At 43.8% G+C, this 19,726-nt stretch overlaps 1 protein-coding gene across 5 annotated transcripts in view; it reads right to left on the reverse strand.

The window, feature by feature from the left end:
- The window catches only part of LOC120301352 (A disintegrin and metalloproteinase with thrombospondin motifs 10-like), a 69,072-nt gene that overhangs the window by 808 nt on the left and 48,538 nt on the right, over window positions 1–19,726 (reverse strand). For all 5 annotated transcript variants that reach the window (XM_039328474.1, XM_039328472.1, XM_039328473.1 and 2 more), the window contains 6 exons: window positions 17,876–18,039; window positions 15,180–15,306; window positions 13,202–13,331; window positions 9,261–9,465; window positions 4,080–4,256; window positions 1,876–2,032 (listed from right to left, as the gene is read on the reverse strand). In XM_039328474.1, the coding sequence (XP_039184408.1) occupies window positions 1,876–2,032; window positions 4,080–4,256; window positions 9,261–9,465; window positions 13,202–13,331; window positions 15,180–15,306; window positions 17,876–18,039 (960 nt within the window). The remainder of the gene's footprint in view (window positions 1–1,875; window positions 2,033–4,079; window positions 4,257–9,260; window positions 9,466–13,201; window positions 13,332–15,179; window positions 15,307–17,875; window positions 18,040–19,726) is intronic.

Here is a 19,726-nt window from a genome sequence, read left to right on the forward strand (position 1 = left end):
TGTAGCATGGGGCTGAACTGTGGAGTCCTTGGTACTTTCTGTGGTTGTTTGCTTGCAGACATTTTATTACCCAACAAGATGATTTCATCAGTGTGAGTGAGAGTGGGAATTGCTGTCTCTTTATATATGTAGTTGGATAATTTTCCTCAATAAATGAGCAAGTATAACGTTTCTAACTTGTTTAATTGGGTTCTTTTATCTAGTTTGGGTAGAAAAGAACACATTTTAATTAATATTTAGGCAGAAAGTTTGAAAATTCACACAGTTTCACAAACTTTTAAGCACCACTGTAGTTGCCTGCTCTGCCAGTTGTGGTGGGGTGTGGTTTCCTCCTTGGTGGTTCCTTGTTTAGAGTATTGTTTTCTGCCTGATTGTTTGTCTGATGTTCTACTCTTTTATCTTACAGAGATACATTACGTTTACACAGCATTCAAAAGAGATACTGAAAAGTCTAGGAAGGAAACAAAAAGATCAGAACACATTTCCTCCAGCAGTCAACGTACAGATATGCAGGGATTAACACTAGATAAACAATAAGCCAGAAGATGATATATTAATCAAGGAACTACCAAGGAGGAAACCACACCCTAACAAAACTGCAGGGCAAGCTGCAATATATAAAGAGGCACAAACTCCACAATCCCTCACACTGATGATGTTACTTAAATAAGTAATGAAATATTGAAAATTTTCAATTGCACTGAAATGGATAGGCTTAGATGGGAACTCAAGGACAAAAGTGAAACCAAGTACTATAAAATCTGGGAACAATTTTATGATTGGATAGACAATAAGAGGGTAGCCAAGAATAAAATATAGATTATAGACAAATGTATATTTAAAAGATAAATACATATATATATATAGAAATAAGGGAAAAAGTGTTAATAGTATATTATAAATAGTGAGCAAAGTTCAAGAATTATATGTCTATATGAGTACTAATACTATTGTAAAATGTTGGAAGATGTATGGAACCAGTGACGTCATATCTATGTCCAATGTGTTTTTAATTTTGTATTATTAATAAAAAAAGTTTAAAAAAAACTTAAACAACCAACCTTTAACAGCATCAAGAACTCCACAAAACTAATTATTTGTTCATATAACATGCTAAATCTAAGTATAGTTTAATCACAGCTTGGTGACTGAACCATAAGGACAAAGTTCAGATAGAATGCTAAACTGCACATCAAGGATGAACCACCCGAGGTCCTCCAATGCCCTTTTATTACTGGCTTTTAGATGCTTCGGATGCTACTTATATGATGCTACTTATATTACTTGAAACTCTGTGCCTCAGAAAATGAAAAAAGGCCAAATATTCTCCTTTCTCTGATGATATCATCATGTCACACATGCACACACACACACACACACACACACAAAACACACACACAGACTCACCCTCCATTCCTGCAGCCCTTAAATCCTGGGGGGGGGGGACCAACAACTAAAGCAGGGGTATCTAACCTTGGCAGCTTTAAGATGTGTAAACTTAAACTCCCAGAATCCATGCTGGCTAGGGAATTCTGGGAGTTGAAGTCCACATGTCTTAAAAATTGCCAAGGTTGGACACCTCTAAATTAAAGTGTAGCTTTTGGTATGCAAAAAAAGCCTTCATGTCACTGTAATGCTCTGTGGTTAAAAAAAATCAACATGGCTGGATTTTTGGGAACTGCTTGGCAGATCTCCCACTACGCGTTCCCTTCGCCAAAAGTTCCCCAGGCCAAATCCACATTTGGCAGTCTATGGTTTCAGGCTTCTGAGCCACATTGCAGTCCAGAATTCGAACCACAGACTTGAGTCATTCAGCCATTTCAAAAGGTAAGTTCTTTGCTCAGCTTGCAGATCATTCCATGACATATAGAGTACCTTCAGAGTTTTCTGTCAGTCCAGAATCACACTTGCTTTCACACTGTTGCATGGCTGAGGGCTTCAGGGCTTCCACACATTCATTAGATGGTTGTCCTGTGTAGGTCACGCACTGGACAGAACGCCTTTGCTGGCCAAAACTGCACTGCCCAGAACACTTCAGGAAAGAATAAGGTAGATGAAGAAATTGGGCTAAATCAAAATAACAGATCTATTAACGTGAGTTTGAAGCACAGCCTTTTGCTGTGCCTTGAGCGGTGTTTCTCAACCTTCACAACGTTGAAAATGTGTGTCCGTGGAGATGTTCAGTCATCCAGGTCATAGTTGTCTCAAAGGTGCTTGCTTTTTTTTCAAAAGGCAACTGGACTAGGTTATTTCCTTGAGGAAGAAGACCTTTTGCTTCTTATCCAAGAAGCTTCATTAGTTCTGACTGGATGGTGGTGGTGGGGAAATGGAAGGATTAGTTCTGAGTTAATTCAGTTACTTTTGAAAAACAAATGGATCTCAAAGGATTTCACCTTAGATTAAAATCAATCAGCATGGCAGATCAGCTTTAGATCCGCTGAGTCTTTAACACTTTCATCCCCCTCCCTCTCCTTGGCCCTTCCAATTCAAACATGATTAATCTCTGAATGCATAAAAGGCTGATTTGGTGAACTTGCTTTGACTTGTTTCCCTGAAAACATAACTCTTCTTCAGTTACGTTTGACAAAAATGGACCTCAAAGGATATCATCTTATATTAAAACCAATCAGTGTGGCAGATCAGCTTTTGATAGCTTCTTCTCATGGCTCTCTGTCTTGGATTCCCAGCATGCAGTACTATGCCTCTTGAACATTCCAAAGGTGCTTTCCCATGAGGCAACAGGACTTTCTTTTTTCTCTTTGAAGACGTTTCACTTCTCATCCAAGAAGCTTCTTCAGTTCTGACTGGATGGTGGGGAATGGAAGGATTTATACTCCTTGCAGAGAGCTGGTCATTTGCATTCTTTTAGAGACTGAGTGCCTAAACTGCAACCCCAAACCCACTTATTTATCGCCGGGTGCCAGGTGGGCGTGGCCCCACTGGGTGGGCATGGCTGCGGTGGTCATGGCAGATTGGGTGGGAGTGGCCAAGGTGAGCGTGATCACCTCAATGTTGCTCGTGGGGAGGGACATCTGTGGGAGCCGGGCAGGGTTGGGGGAGATCCAGGGGGTCTCTGGCAGGTGGGGCAGTGGGCAGGAGGCTCGTCCTGCGGGGTGAGGCAAGGCAAGGCAGGGCAGGGCAGGGTGCCATTGTCATAGGGAAAGGTGAGGCAGTGGTCGGGGCGGCTGCTGCCTGACACCATCAGCCCCTGCACACAGAAGCCAGTGAGCGCATGGGTGCTGGGATGCATCTGGCCATGTGGGACCTCGGCGAGTTAGCGGGCGGCTGGTTGAAGAGGGACAGTTGCCATCTCTGGGCATGGCGTGCATGCCCACAGAGAGAGCTCAGTGCCACCTCTGGCACATGTGCCATAGGTTCGCCACCACTGTTTTAGAGAGTCGTTGAGGCCACCTGGAGGCTTATCTGTGTCGTTGGGGTCACCTGAGTGGTGCAAATGGGTGTGGAGTCTTCTTGGAACTGTTGAAAGGACTGTGTTGTAGACTGGAGATACAACCCAGGAATATAAATCTTTCCATTCCCCACTATCCAATCAGAGCTGAAGAAGCTGCTTGTGTCAACCCTGCAAATATTATATATTCTTGCTTTTGACAATATGCAGAATTGTCTGGTAAATATGGGGTTAATAAAGAGCAGAAGGGGCGTTGGGAGTAAAGCCGGGGAAAGAAAGAGGAAGAAAACATTTGACCTTCACACTAATTGGATAGTGTGAGATATGGCGGCTAATTTAGGGAGGGAACAAGCTGATAATTTAACTGCTCAGAGAACTTAGATCCTAGCATCCCTCCGTTGTGCCTGGGCCGACATTTTGTAACAATAAAAGACTTTTAGGAAAATAAATGCCTGGAAGTTCTTTGGAATGTTTCATTAACTGGAACCACAACAGCTTGGATGAGACGTGAAACGTCTTCAAAGTGAAAAAAGAGAGCCCAGTTGCCTCGTGAAAAAGCACCTTGGGGACAATGATGACCTGGATGACTGAGAATCTCCATAGACATGCCTCTTGAACCATGATTGACCAATGCTTTAAAACTGTAGGAGAAAAAATAAACTTTGTGTACCTCTCCCCATTCACCAGTGACCCACCGCGGGGGTGGACAGCGCCGAAGACTACACCTTATGGTGTTTGGGGGTCTAGAGCTCTCACGACACTGGGAGGTAGACAGTGTGGCACGATGGTCACCACTTTTGCAAAGGACAATGCGATGACGGAAACCAGGTCCACAATTCGGAGTGCACTACAAGGAAGGAAAAAGTTGAAATTCATTTATTGCAGTGGTTCTCAACCTTTTTAATGCCGCGACCCCCAACCGGTCATAAGTCAAGGACTACTCAACTGGTCGTAAGTCGTGGACTACTCAACTGGTGCAGCACCGTTTGCAGAATGGGACTTTTGGCGGGCTCAGCAGGGCAGAGATAGCCTGGACACTTCCTATTGGCTTTGGAAAGCCAATAGAATTAGACTCTATTCAAGAGAGTCTATTCTATTGGCTTTCCAAAGCCAATAGAATAAAAGGGAGTAGCACAGCTAAGGAAAAGGGGAAAAATGGCGGACTGTGTTGTTTGGCGACCCCCGTGAAATGGTCGTTCGACCCCAAATGGGTTCCCGACCCACAGGTTGAGAACCACTGATTTATTGGTTGTGATTTATTGCATTTCCTCTGCTGTTTTACAATCTCTGGTGTAGTGGAAAATAAATCACTTAAATCGTCTTGGGTGTGGATGTTCTGATTTTACACCAAGTCTGGCAGGAAGTGGAATCTAGTGCATTGTTTGTTTCCCGCTGGAGCCAGCAAAATTATTTTATAACGCAAACATTGGTGGACATGAACCTAATATCTAATACACATGGCACTTGAGGACAACTCAGAGGCTTTCTAAAAGTTATTTGTTATTTATTCATTAGATTTATAGCCTGTGTGTCTTCCAAGACCTCAAAGTAATGTACAATTTCTCCCTCCTCCTCTTCGCAACAACCCTCTGAGATAATTTGGGCTGGGAGACAGAATGGTTGCCCCCAAAATCATCCGAAGAACTTTATGGACTTGAACAAGGATCAACATAACTTTGGTCAATTATCTTATGTCAGTGGTTCTCAACCTTTTCTTCACCACGGACCCTCTTTAAATACCTTTTGTGACCACAGACCATGTCCACAGACCCCCCCCCCCCGACTTAAGATTTAAATCAGTGGTTCTCAACCTTTTTAATGCTGTGACCCCAACTGGTCGTAAGTCAAGGACTACTCAACCGGTCGTAAGTCGAGGACTACTCAACTGGTGCAGCACCGTTTGCAGAATGGGACTTTTGGCGGGCTCAGCAGGGCAGAGACAGCCTGGACAATTCCTATTGGCTTTTGAAAGCCAATAGAATTAGACTCTATTCAAGCGAGTCTATTCTATTGGCTTTCAAAAGCCAATAGAATAAAAGAGAGTAGCGCAGCTAAGGAAAACGGGAAAAAAATGGCGGACTGCGTTGTTTGGCGACCCCCATGAAATGGTCGTTCGACCTCAAATGGGGTCCCGACCCACAGGCTGAGAACCATTGATTTAAATCATAACATTTCTTCAAGACTTCGTGGACCTGTGATGACATTGCCCCTCCCTCCAACCGTGGACCACAGGTTGAGAACCATTGTCTTATGTACAGCATCTACTTCAATCCAAAGCGCCTTGGCTATTACTGGAGTTATGGATGGTAAGCATGGTGTGTGCCATTTTGCTCAAATAATTATTGCGAGCCATAGCAGCAAGCTATTCCTGAGATGATCAGATCTAGTAGCCTGGCTTCTTCTCATCCTAACTAGTGTAGTGTGCAAGATAGAACTGCTCTTGAAATATGTTCAAGAACTGTAAGTGCACAAACAAGACCAGTGTTTTTCAGTCTTAGCAGTTTTAAGTAGGCTGACTGAAGGAATGAGTTGCTCCGTACATCTTAAAAGTTCTAAGGTTAAGAAACATGGGACAGTTAGCCGCTACAAGGTACAGATCTATTAGAATGCCTGGTACAAGTAGTCCTTGACTTACAACCATTTATTTACCATCCACCTGCAGTTACAACAGCACTGAAAAAAGGTGACTTATGATCAGTCTCTGCATTTATGACCATTGTTGCATCCCCACGGTCACATGATCAAAATTTGGGCACTTGGCAACCAACGTAATTTTACAACAGCTGTGTATTCCAGGGTCACGTGATCACCATTTGCAACTTTTCCAGTCGGCTTCCGAAAAGCAAAATCAGTGGAGGAAACTGGATTCATTTAACAGCTGCAGTGATTCACTGTAGAACCTTGGCAAAAAAAGGTTGTAAAATCAGGCACGACCCACTTAACAACTGCCTTGCCTAGCACTGGAGATTCCGGTTCCAATTGTGGTTGTACGTTGAGGACTGCCTGTACTGGAATTCTCTCCTGGTTGTCAATTAGGGGGCACAACTGAAGGGAACAACAACAATAAAGTTGGAAGGGACCTTGGAGGTCATCTAGTCCAACCCGCTGCTCAGGCAGGAAACCATATATCATTCAGACAAATGGCTGTCCAGGGTCTTCTTAAAAACTTTCAATGATGGAGCATTCACCATTTCTGGAGACAGGTTGTTCCACTGGTTAATTGTTCTAACTGTCAGGAAGTTTCTCCTTAGTTCTAAGTTGCTTCTCTCCTTGGTTAGTTTCCATCTGTTGCTTCTTGTCCTGCCTTCAGGCGCTTTGGAGAATAGCTTGACTCCCTCTTCTTTGTGGCAGTCCCTGAGATATTGGAACACTGCTATCATGTCCCCCCTTGTCCTTCTCTTCGTTAAACTAGACATACCCAATTCCAGCAACCGTTCCTTATATGTTTTAGCCTCCAGTCCCCTAATCATCTTTGTTGCTCTTCTCTGTACTCTTTCTAGAGTCTCAACCTCTTTTTTACACCATTGAATTTCATTTTGTTAGTTAGCGCCCAGGTCTGTCAAGATCCTTCTGTATCTTAAGCTCTCTTCTGGAGTATTGACTATTCCTGCCAGCTTGGTGTCGTCTGCAAATTTGAGAGTTCCCCATCTGTCCCCTCATCCAGATCACTGATGAAGATGTTGAAGAGCACTGAGCCCAGAACAGAGCCCTGGGGCACCCCACTACACACTTCCCTCCATGTAGATGCAGTTCCATTGAGGACCACTCGCTGAGTACAGCCAGTCAGCCAGCAACAAATCCATCGGGTGGTGATGCTGTCTAACCCACATTTTTCTATCTTATCAAGTAGTAGGTTGTGGTCTATTTTAACAAATGCCTCTGGTCTACTAATTTTGTCACCTGGTCATAGGATACAATAAGATATTGTATTGGCATGATCTGTTGACCTTTAAAGTCCTAAGGTGCTTAGAAGTGACTATCCAAGAGACAGAATTCTCTTGTCCTGAACCTGTTCAACTGTTAAGATTTGAAGAGGCTTTTCTGCTTTCTAGGAACCATCTTTCTTGCCCACATGGGAGAGGATTCTGCACTGCTCCCAAACTGTGTAACATTCCCTTAGGAAAAGTCAGGTAGTCCTTGACTTATGACAATTGAGCCCCAAATTTCTGTTGCTAAGCAAGACAATTGTTAAATGAGACGCACCTCCTTTTACACCCTTTTTTGCCATAGTTGTTAGGCCATGGGTAGGCAACCTTGGCTCTTTTATGACTCGTGGACTCCAACTCCCAGAATTCCTGAGCCAGGAATTCTGCGAGTTGAAGTCCACGAGTCATAAAAGAGCCAAGGTTGCCTTCCCCTGTTAGGCGAATCACTGCAGTTGTTAAGTGAATCATTTGGTTGTTAAGCAAATCTGGTTTCCTCCATTGACTTTGCTGGTCAGAAGCCAGCTGGGAAGGTTACCAATGGTGATCACGTATGTCATAAATACATACCCGTTGCCAAGCAACCAAATTTTGGTCATGTGACCATGGGGATGCTGCAACCCTCATTAGTGTGAAAACTGGTCATCAGTTACTTTTTTCAGTGCTGTTGTAACTTTGAACGGTCATAAAGAAATGGTTGTAAGTCAAGGACTACCTGAATGTAACTCCCTACACTTGCTGCCTGTTGGGTATTTGTGAAGATGCAGCCGTTATTCCAGGCTTTTGTTACTTCCCTTAGTATTGATAGCATTCAGTTTTTCTCTTTTCTCTTCTACTTTTTATTTCTGTAAGTCAGTGGTGGCGAACCTATGGCACGCATGTCAAAGGCGGCACTCAGAGCCCTCTCTGTTGGCACGCATGCCACCACCGCCAGCAGCAGGTCCATCAGGCCACCACTGCCACCCGGAGCAGAAGCCCCACCCAGCACAAAGGAGGCGAAGCAGCCAACTAGCAAGCTCGAGTAGAAGTGGTAGAGCAGATTGTCGATTGGTGGATTGGTGGACTGGAAGAAAAAGGAGGGGGAAGCATTTTACATGCGTGCATGAGCACATGGGGCCGCGAGCATTGACATACTGCAAATGGGGTGGGGCTAGTGCCTGCACGATACTCACTAGCCCTGCCCCGTTCTTATGTGGTGCAGCACCTTGTATCTGCACCCCTTGGCGTGGTGGCGGCCATTTTTGCGCCTTGCAGCATGGTGGCCCATTTTTGTGCCCCTGGTTTTTGCGTGCCAGAAGTAGCACTCAGAAGACCCTCCCTGCCCCTCCTGAGGGCACCACTATGCTGATGCGGCCCTGGCACTTTGCAATAAATAAGTGGGGTTTGGGTTGCGGTTTGGGCACTCAGTCTCTAAAACAGTGGTTCTCAACCTGTGGGTTGGGACCCCATTTGGGGTCGAACGACCATTTCATGGGGGTCGCCAAACAACGCAGTCCGCCATTTTTCTCCCTTTTCCTTAGCTGTGCTACTCCCTTTTATTCTATTGGTTTTTGAAAGCCAATAGAATAGACTCTTGAACAGAGTCTAATTCTATTGGCTTTCAAAAGCCAATAGGAATTGTCCAGGCTGTCTCTGCCCTGCTGAGCCCGCTAAAAGTCCCCTTCTGCAAATGGTGTTGCACCAGTTGAGTAGTCCTTGACTTACGACCGGTTGAGTAGTCCTCGACTTACGACCGGTTGGGGGTCGCGGCATTGAAAAGGTTGAGAACCACTGCTCTAAAAGGTTTGGCATCACTGCTGTAAGCTGTCTGTTGAGCAGAAATTTAGAGAAAAACTAAACCAATTGTTGACAAATGGACTGACTGATGACTGAATGAATGTACGAATAAAATTGGAAGACTGCTAGACTGAGAAAGAGAAGGTCATTACCTCAGACCAATCCAGGGCTACCCATTCTGGAGGACATGTGTGATTATTACAGGGTTCCAGCACATGAGGCCGTGGCAGGTTGCAAGAGGAATCATCCAGAGTTTTCTCCTCCGTGGTGGAGATTTTGCGCTGACAGATCACACTTCGGGTCCGCACTCCCTGATTGCAGCTGCGACTGCATTCGGACCAGTTCCCGATCACCCAACTAGTTGAGATGGGAAACAGAAAGCAAAATAAGGGCTTCGTTAAAATTAACCCTGCCTAAATTTGAAACTCATTGCACTTTTAGATAATGTAATGGGTGATAGTGTGGGATGGGCACTCCAAAAATGAATAATAATAATAATAATAATAATAATAATAATAATAATAGTAATAATGTTGAAAGGGACCTTGGAGGTCATCTAGTCCAACCCCCTGCTCAGGCAGGAAGCCCTATACCATTTCAAACAAATGGCTGTCCAGTCTCTTCTTAAAAACTTCTAGTGTTGGAGCATTCACCGCTTCTGGAGGAAGGTTGTCCCACTGGTCAATAGATTTAACTGCCAGGAAATTTCTCCTTGGTTCTAGGTTGCTTCTCTCCTTGATTAGTTTCCATCCATTAATTGACCTGACCAGCTATCTCCCACAGTCTTAAATTTAGCTTTAAATAATCTAATCTTCATTTAATTCATTTAATTTCCCCGACTGTCTGATGTAATGGATTCTTCTCATTGGGAGGATACACAACATATCCTTGCCTCAAGATTCACTTTGCAGCTGCCAAAAAAGCCAACACAGTGCTGGGCTGCATTAACAGAGGGATAGAATCAAGATCATGTGAAGTATTAATACCACTTTACAATGCCTTGGTAAGGCCACACTTGAAACACTGCATCCAGTTTTGGTCACCACGATGTAAAAAAGATGTTGAGACTCTAGAAAGAGTACAGATAAGAGAAACAAAGATGATTAGGGGACTGGAGGCTAAAACATATAAGGAACAATTGCTGGAATTGGGTATGTCTAGTTTAACGAAGAGAAGGACTAGGGGGGACATGATAACAGTCTTCCAGTATCTCAGGGGCTGCCACAAAGAAGAGGGAGTCAAGCTATTCTCCAAAGCACCTGAAGGCAGGACAAGAAGCAACGGATGGAAATTAATCAAGGAGAGAAGCAACCTGGAACTAAGGAGAAACTTCCTGACAGTTAGAACAATTAACCAATGGAACAACCTGCCTCCAGAAGCAGTGAATGCTCCAACACTGGAAGTTTTCAAGAAGAGACTGGACAGCCATTTGTCTGAAATGGTATAGGGTTTCCTGCCTTTGCAGGGGGTTGGACTCGATGACCTCCAAGGTCCCTTCCAACTTATTATTATTATTATTATTATTATTATTATTATTAATTATTATTATTATTACAATTGAGTCGGAAATTTCTACTGCTAAGTGAGATATTTGCTAAATGAGTTTTGCTCCATTTTATCATCTTTCTTGCCACAGTTGTTAAGTGAATCCCTGCATTCGTTAAGTTATTAACACGGTTGTTAAGTGAATCTGGCTTTCTCATTGACTGCTTGTGAGGAGGATGCAAAAGGTAATCACATGACCCCGGGACACTGCAACTGTCATAAATACATGCCAGTTTCCAAGTGCACGAATTTTGACCATATGACCACAGGGAAGCTGCAACTGTCCTCAGGGTGAAAAACGGCCATAAGTCACTTTTTTCAGTGTCATTGTAAGTTTGAACAGTCACTAAATAAATTGTTGTAAATTGAGGACTACCTGTACTTTGCAGAAATAGGTAAGAGGCAGATATGGGTCCTCTGAGTCTATATGGATTTGTGTGGACATCAAATGCACACAGTGGAGTCCACCCCTTAATTATCTACTCTGTAGTTCAGAAATAAGAGGAAAAGGATGTAGGGTAGGAACTGATAGTTCTTCTTTGCAGGGGCTGGAGAATGAAAATGATGGATGCCAATACACATGCACAAACACACAAACACACACACAGAGAGAGAGAGAGAGAGAGAGAGAGAGAGAGAGAGAGAGAGAGAGAGAGAGAGAGAGAGACATTATATGCTGCTGGTACATAATGATGTGTTTGCTATCTGGATGGGGGGGCAGTGGTGGGATTCAGCCGGTTCGCACCAGTTTAGCAGAACCGGTAGCTAATTTTTTGTCACCCAGGCCTAGAATGGACTTCCAGAAGCAGCATCCACACAGAGAACCGGTTGTTCACATATTTGAATCCCACCACGGTGGGGGGGATAATCCCTAAGTCCTCTATTAGCCCATTTGAATCAATATTTTATTTCTCCCAGTTCCTCTGGCTGTTCACAAACAAGACATGGAGAAATGCTATTCCCCTGCAACTAGGCTTGAAGGCAATCTACCCCCAGTGCACAGGTAACATTGACTCTCCAGGGCTAACACATCCGGATGAACCTGTCCTCCCTGAATTTACCCAATCTTCTTTTAAAACCATTCAAGTTACTGGCCATCTCCACATCTTGTACTAATGAATTCCATAGGGCAGCGGTTCTCAACCTGTGGGTCGCGACCCCATTTGGGGTCGAACGACCATTTCACGGGGGTCGCCAAACAACGCGATCCGCCATTTTTTTCTGGGACGGCGCATGGGGCGACGCCGCGCAGGGGGGCGACGCCGCGCATGCGTGCCGTGCAGGGGGCGTCGCATGGGCCGCCGCCGCGCATGCGCACCACGCAGGGGGCGATGCATGGGGCGATGCCATGCATGCGCACCATGCATGGGCGCTGCATAGGGCGATGCCACGCATGCGTACCGCGCAGGGGGGCACCAGGCATGCGCACCGTGCAGGGGGGGCACCACGCATGCGCACTGTGCAGGGGGGGCACCACGCATGCGCGCCGCCTGCTTAATACCGGGGTCGCCGTATAAAAAGGTTGAGAACCACTGCCATAGGGGAACAGTGCATTGTGTGAATAACTATTTTGGATTGTTTGTTCTAAATGCCCTTCCAATCGGCTTCATTGAATGAATAAACCTCAGTCCTGGAGTGAGAGCCAGAGCAAAAACCCTCCCTATCCACACCATGCATTGTTTTATATTCCTTAATTCACTGCTTCTGGAGGCAGGTTGTTCCACTGGTTAATTGTTCTGACTGTAAGGAAATTTCTCCTTAGTTCTAGGTTGCTTCTCTCCTTGATTAGTTTCCATCCGTTGCTTCTTGTCCTGCCTTCAGGGGCCTTGGAAAATAGCTTGACTCCCTCTTCTTTGTGGCAGCCCCTGAGATATTGGAACACTGCTATCCTGTCCCCCCTCGTCCTTCTCTTCATTAAACTAGACATACCCAATTCCAGCAGCCGTTCCTTATATGTTTTAGCTTCCAGTCCCCTAATCATCTTTGTTGCTCTTCTCTGTACTCTTTCTAGAATCTCAACCTTGGTGACCAAAACTGGATGCAGTATTCCAAGTGTGGCCTTACCAAGGCATAGTAAAGTGGTATTAACTCTTCACATGATCTGTTAATGCAGCCCAGCACTGTGTTGGCCTTTTTGGCAGATGCAGCACACGGCTGGCTCCTATTTAAGTGATTGTCCTTTAGGACTCTAAGATCCCTCTCACAGTTACTACTATTGAGCAAGGTACACCCTGTACTATATCTATTTGGTTTTTCTTGCCTAAATGTAGAACCTTACTTTTTCACCCCTAATTTCATTTTGTTAGATTCTTCTCCCCTTGCTGCTTTGTCCTGTACAGAAGGGGTCTCAACCTTGGCAACTTTAAGACTTGTGGACTTCAACTCCCAGAATTCCTCAGCCAGCAAAGTCCACAAGTTTTAAAGTTGCCAAGGTTGAGGACCCCTGCGATACAGCCCCCACCCTTAATCATCAGTCCCTTTTGGCAAGAGCTCCTACACATCCCCGTTTAGATGCAGCCCTCCAAATTCGGGAAAGAATTAAACTCACGTTGGCGGGCATGGCTCAGTGTTACATGACCGCGGCCTCTCTGGTAGCTTGGTTTCAGGGTTGCAGAAATGATTAAGCACCGTGGAGCTGTCAGCTTGATTCCTGCATACAACAGGTTGAACTTGACTGCCTGTGGGTTGATGGGGAAGGCTGAGTGAGGATGCAAAATCTCCAACATTAGAAAAGGGTAGGGTTTTTTCTTTCTTTCTTTCAATATCCAGAACATTTCCTAATCAAATGATATGCCTTTGAAGACCAGAAAGCACTTTGCCCAACCCCAGAATTTTGTTTTTAAAGGTCTGCAGACAGTGAGTATTGTGCTATAAAGTGGGCACAGATACATTCAGTTGGGTAGATCTGATGTTTTTGAGAAATTGATATTAATTCAAGTTTCTCGATTTCTAGAAGAAACTCAAGACTGCCCTGCTTGATTTATTTTACAAGAAGGGAAAAGGATTTTTGCAAGACTATCAAGGTTCTATTATTAGACCTGTTAACAATAAAGTAGAATTACTACTTTAAAGCACTGACAAAAAGAGACTGGATGTGGTTGAGCATGGTTTAATTGGTCTTCCTGTCCATTGCAACATTTGGATTCTTATAGTTCCTTACATATCTGATTCTGTGATTCTAAGTATTGGGTGTCTTCCAACAACTCATCAAAATATTCTTAATATAGACACAGAACTTGTAATACATGCTATAAGAAACACTGAGAACAAAACTGAAAGCTGAACTGGTTAAAATGGAAATAGGAATTATTTAGTGCACCAAGATGCAACTGAATGGGTTCATTCCGTGGTTATAGTTCAACAGAAAGAGGAAAGGCTGATCATTTGCTTGGACCTCAAAGAATTAAATAAATTGAAAGACACCATTATGACATTCCAAGAAAAATGTGATAGACATGAAGATATTTTCCAAGCTTGATGCACCAGAGTTTTTGCACATATTATTGAAACATGTTTAATACATCATATGGTTAATATAGATTGCATGCTCTTTGGTCTGCATTTTGCTTCTGAAATGTTATATTATATCATGCAATAACTGGTAGAAATACATGGGGTACATGAACATTTGCGTGGGGTCACAGAGAAAGAACATGATAATTGATTAACACTAGCACTTAGGCTTATATACCATTTCATAGTGCTTTACAGCCCTCTCTAAGCGGTTACAGAGTCAATATATTCCCCCCCCCCAACAATCTGGGTCCTCATTTTATTGACCTCAGAAGGATAGAAGGCTGAGTCAACCTTGAGCTGGTCTGGAGTGAACTCCTGGCAGTGGGCAGAGTCAGTCTGCAACACTGCATTTTAACCACTGTGCCACCCCAGCTCTGGCATTGTAAAAGGTTACGTCCCTACGTACCAATTGAACAAAAGCAAATCTTGTTTTAACATTAAATATATATATCTGGGAGAAATACTAACAAAAAAAAGCACTAAACCAGACCTGGTTAGGGTAAAGCCCATTGTAGATATGCCAGAAAGAGGTTCAGAGAATCATATGAATGGTAAATGATGCCTTGAAATTCATTCTGAGTCTAGTTGCATACATCACAAAATTGAGGGCATTATTTTGTGAAGATGCCATTTGACACATTTGACTTCTGCACAGGACACAGGATATCCAGATGCTATTGTACAAGTTATACAAAGTGTACATATAATCAAGAAGCTGAGCAGTATGATACTTAATGTATGGTCTTTAATTGTGATAGGTTGATTGCTTGTTTGTTGTCTGATGGTAGTTGCCATCATTAGACTACATCGTTATACAAAAAGTGTAAGCTACTACTTTGTAAAAAAAAAATCTGTCCTTTTTTCAAGGTGAAAATACGAGAAGGAGAAAATTGTAAAACGTTTTAAGAAAATTTCTTTTGCAATCTTTAACTATCAGTAACCACCAATTGTCAATATTCTACTTGTTGTTAGCTTTCCTTCTTACTTTCTCGGGATCATTAAACTCTCACCTCCAGCACAAATGGCAGAACACTTTGTCCATGAGACATACTGCCATAAATATTGGGCCATGGAATTGCGAACGATGGGTGCGTTGAACTTGTATCGGATCCTCTGCAATTCTTCTCGCACAAGAACCTATAACAATAGAGAGGCAACAGTATCACAGAACTGTTGAAAGAACACACATCCATTTGTTGCAGGAGGAAATGAGACGGCAGTGATGTTAATTTTCACTGCTTCTTCTATTCACTTACACTTGAGGTCTCGACAACTATGCTATTACAAATCTCTAGTGACCCCATTCAAAGAAAGATTGCCGTCTGGGTGTGAAAACATACACACAGCCAAACCCATTTTGCTAGATCAGTGGTTCTCAACCTGTGGGTCGGAACCCCATTTGGGGTCGAACGACCATTTCACAGGGGTCGCCAAACAATGCAGTCCGCCATTTTTTTCCCCTTTTCCTTAGCTGTGCTACTCCCTTTTATTCTATTGCCTTTTGAAAGCCAATAGAACAGACTCTCTTGAATAGAGTCTAATTCTATTGGCTTTCAAAAGCCAATAGGAATTGTCCAGGCTGTCTCTGCCCTGCTGAGCCCGCCAAAAGTCCCATTCTGCAAACGGTGCTGCACCAGTTGAGTAGTCCTCGACTTATGACCGGTTGAGTAGTCCTCGACTTAAGACCGGTTGGGGGTCGCGGCATTAAAAAGGTTGAGAACCACTGTGCTAGATGATAGCAACTATGAGTTGATATTATTAAATGCGGTAGTTATGTGTGTATCTAGATCAGGGATGTTCAAACTTGGCAGCTTTAAGACTTGTGGACTTCAACTCCCAGAATTCCTCAGCCAGTATGGCTGGCTGAGGAATTCTGGGAGCTGAAGTCCACAAGTCTTAAAGCTGCCAAGTTTGAACATCCCTGATCTAGATGAACACTTATTACATTTCTGGTCTGTGAGCTACTAGTTTGCTGCCAAGTTATATTCAAGGTGCCGGTGATGATTTATACAGCCCTGAATGGCATATGGGCTGGGATATTTGAGGGAATGCCTCATCCCAATCACATCTGTCCCATCAGGTCTGGCATCAAGGGCATGTTGCAGGTCCCAACCGTGAAGGAATGTCATCTGAAGAGACCCAGGAGCTTTTTCTGTTGCCTCACCTGCTCTTTGAAACATAACAGCCCTGAGGTCAGGTTGGCCCTGACCTTATTGGCTGTAATGGGGTGTAGAAAAGACCTTGGGGAAGAGTTGATGATGAGGTATAGTCAGATAAAAGAGGCCCACAGCTGCATAATGGGCAGAGAAAGGGGTTCAGAAGGGACCCTCCCTCCCCCCCAAGCTCTGAGGTTGTAAAGGAGATGGTGGGAGAATTGTACTTTTAGACCAGTGTTTCCCAACCTTGACAATTTTAAGGCACGTGGACTTCAACTCCCAGAATTGGGAGTTGAAGTCCACGTGCCTTAAAATTGTCAAGGTTGAGAAACACTGTTTTAGACTTCCCAGGTGGACCAGACAGGAAAAATGACCAGATGAGTTAATTCTACTTTACTGTAAGACTGCAGTAATGGAATTTTGCAAGTCTGGATGTACAAATCTCCTGCACTTTCTTTTACAGCCTACGAACTTGTTTTTGGGAGGAGAGGCTTCTGAGCTTCTTTCTCTGCCCATTATGCAATTGTAGGCAATGCCCTTTCTTGTCTGACCATTCCCCCCTCTTTCCCCTTGCCCTGTAAGGTCATTCCCACATATTATTACATCGGCCTTCTGATAGAGGCTGAAGATCTGGCTTTGCCATTCGGCCTGGGGATCCAGTGATGTTGGGGGAGAGCCTGTTAGGAAAATGAATGGCGCTCTCTCACAGAGCAACAAAGATGATCAGGGGACTGGAGACTAAAGCATAAAAGGAATGGTTGCTGGAATTGGGTATGTCTAGTTTAATGAAGAGAAGGACGAGGAGGGACATGATAGCAGCGTTCCAATATCTCAGGGGCTGCCACAAAGAAGAGGGAGTCGAGCTATTTTCCAAAGCACCTGAAGGCAGGACAAGAAGCAACAGATGGAAACTAATCAAGGAGAGAGGCAACCTAGAACTAAGGAGAAATTTCCTAACAGTTAGAACAATTAATCAGTGGAACAACCTGCCTCCAGAAGTTGTGGGTGCTCCAATACTGGAAGTTTTTAAGAAGACCTCCAAGGTCCCTTCCAGCTTTATTATTATTATTATTATTATTATTATTATTATTATTATTATTATTATTATTATTATGTACTTTTTACAGTTTTAAAATTTTTAATTCTTTTTTATGTTTTAATAACTTTCACAGTTATAATTTTGATTGTTTTTTTTCTAATTTATAATTTTGTAAGTCACCCAAAGTCACAGAAGTAAGGTAGATGGCTCTATGAATATAACAAAGAAACAAATAGATTGACAGCTATAGATGAGAAATATATAGCATACTAATCACAAGGCAATCTTATCTCCTCAGTGATCTTTATAAAAAGCTGCTCTGAAACAGATTTAGGTCACTTGGATAATTCTAACCTGTGGAAAAAGGAGTCACGTCAATGAACAGTCCCTCATCTCTTTCACAATTTAAATTTATCAAGTGAGGCCCTCTTGCTCAAACTGAATAAAGCTTTTTTGTCAAATTAATATTTCCTCTCCCCATCCCTTGTTTTGGCCCAACATTATAACTAACCATAACAATCAGGGTGATGTTAGTTGGGCCCAGGGCCTCGAGTGACTCTGGTTCATCCTGAGAGCGCCCGTAGTGGAACGTGGTTCCAGCAATGTCAAAGCGCCGAGGAGGGTCGATCGAAAGTTTCCCGTTGACAAAATACTCGTCGTTTTCTCCTCTCAGAGCTGGAAGAAGAAGCCAAAAGACAATGTTTCAAGCTGATAGGCGGTCTGCTAAAACGAAGCAAGGCTATGGCATGCCCTTGAAAGAAAACCGGGGAGCCTGTAATTGTGGAGGCAAGAACAAAGAATGCGTAACCTCAGGGAATATGCAGTTGTGGCATTTGTGTCAATTCTAGGTGGTTAAGGGACTGATAACAGTATCAAAGGGTTAGACATCCTGTATACCTCAGCAAGAAGTTAGGAATAGGGATGGCCTGGACTGGAGCAAATAGAATGTGTATTAAATAACTCTCGGAGCATTCATTAGCCAAGGTTTAGGAATAGGGACGGCTAGAGAACAATAGGACAATTGTTAGATCACTATTAAAATGTTTATTAGATGATTTGCTTTATATATCCTGCCTTATCCCACCTCCTGCTTTAGTGAAAATGCTTAAAGCTTTTTTTAATTCTATTGCTCAAGGTTCCTTGGCATTTTCTAGCTAGGACCCCTTTTCCTGGAGCGCTTCAATAAAAGGAAATGAAACCGGCACCTCATGTCTGGTGTTTGCTATTGGCTTTGGCACCAGGCTCAGACCCGAATTGGGGATAACAAAGCCAAGCCTCCGGCAGACCAAACCAGATGGAACACCCACCTCCCTCCTTGCAATATTACTAATCAGTTCAAGTGCTTAGAGCAGTGATGGCAAACCTTTTAGAGACCGAGTGCCCAAACTGAAACTCAAAACCCACTTATGTGTCATCGGGTGCTGGGTGGGTGTGGCCCATTGGGTGGGCGTGGCTGCGGTGGTAACGGCAGACTGGGTGGGACTAAAAAGTTCAATCAGTCAATTCCAACTTTGCAAGATCTTTTTTTTCCCCACGAGAAGTTGAAATTGACTGATTGATTGAATCTTTTTTTTTTTTGTACACGGCGGCAGAGGCCTAAAGTGAAAAGGTTTTATAAAACCCAGCTGAAGGCCTAGGATTGGGGCGATGGTGCACGTGCCCACAGAGAGGGCTCTGAGTGCCGCCTCTGGCACCCGTGCCATAGGTTCGCCACCGCTGGCTTAGAGCCTACATTTGGGGACGCAGGCCTCTCCTGATGCCTAAGGCTTATGCAGGCAAGCCATCTGCAGGGAAGAACAGCAGCAGTGGTGATTCAGGAACTGGCAGGTTATACTGTATCTCTGTTAGGACTGAGATTTAGGGTGCAGGAATATCAATAACCACTAATGGCAGCAAAGAATAACAGTATTCTGAATATCTTTGCTACCACCTAGTGGTTGCCTAGGTGGCATGCACTGAAGTTGGTAGCTGCCTTACTTCATAGTCTCATCTGCTCTGCCCACCCCCATAGTGCCAACCAAAGAAATTTTTTAGGTCCTTTATGAGCATGCCTCAGTAAGCCACAACCAGGTTTACTTTCTGAAGACCTGACCAGGGTTAGGGCTAGGGTTAGACATTAAAAATTACAATACAATGTCAACTGAGGGTGGAAGTTCATTCTCCAAGCTTGTGGGTTGGTTTCTGAACGTTCCGTTACCAGGCTAGTTAACATCTTCAGCAGAACTTAGGGAATGTTCTTCTGCTTATAAGGGCTTCATTTGGCCAGTAGGTCTTGTGATGGTAAGGTCACGTCAGGTGAGGGTCATATCAGGCCAGGGTCTTGTCAGGGTGTGGGATGTGTCAAGTGAGGGTCTTGGGATGG

The sequence above is a fragment of the Crotalus tigris genome, unplaced genomic scaffold (genome assembly GCF_016545835.1).
Source record: "Crotalus tigris isolate CLP2741 ecotype Arizona unplaced genomic scaffold, ASM1654583v1 scf7180000024379.1109085, whole genome shotgun sequence".
In the NCBI taxonomy this organism is placed as follows: Eukaryota; Metazoa; Chordata; class Lepidosauria; order Squamata; family Viperidae; genus Crotalus; species Crotalus tigris.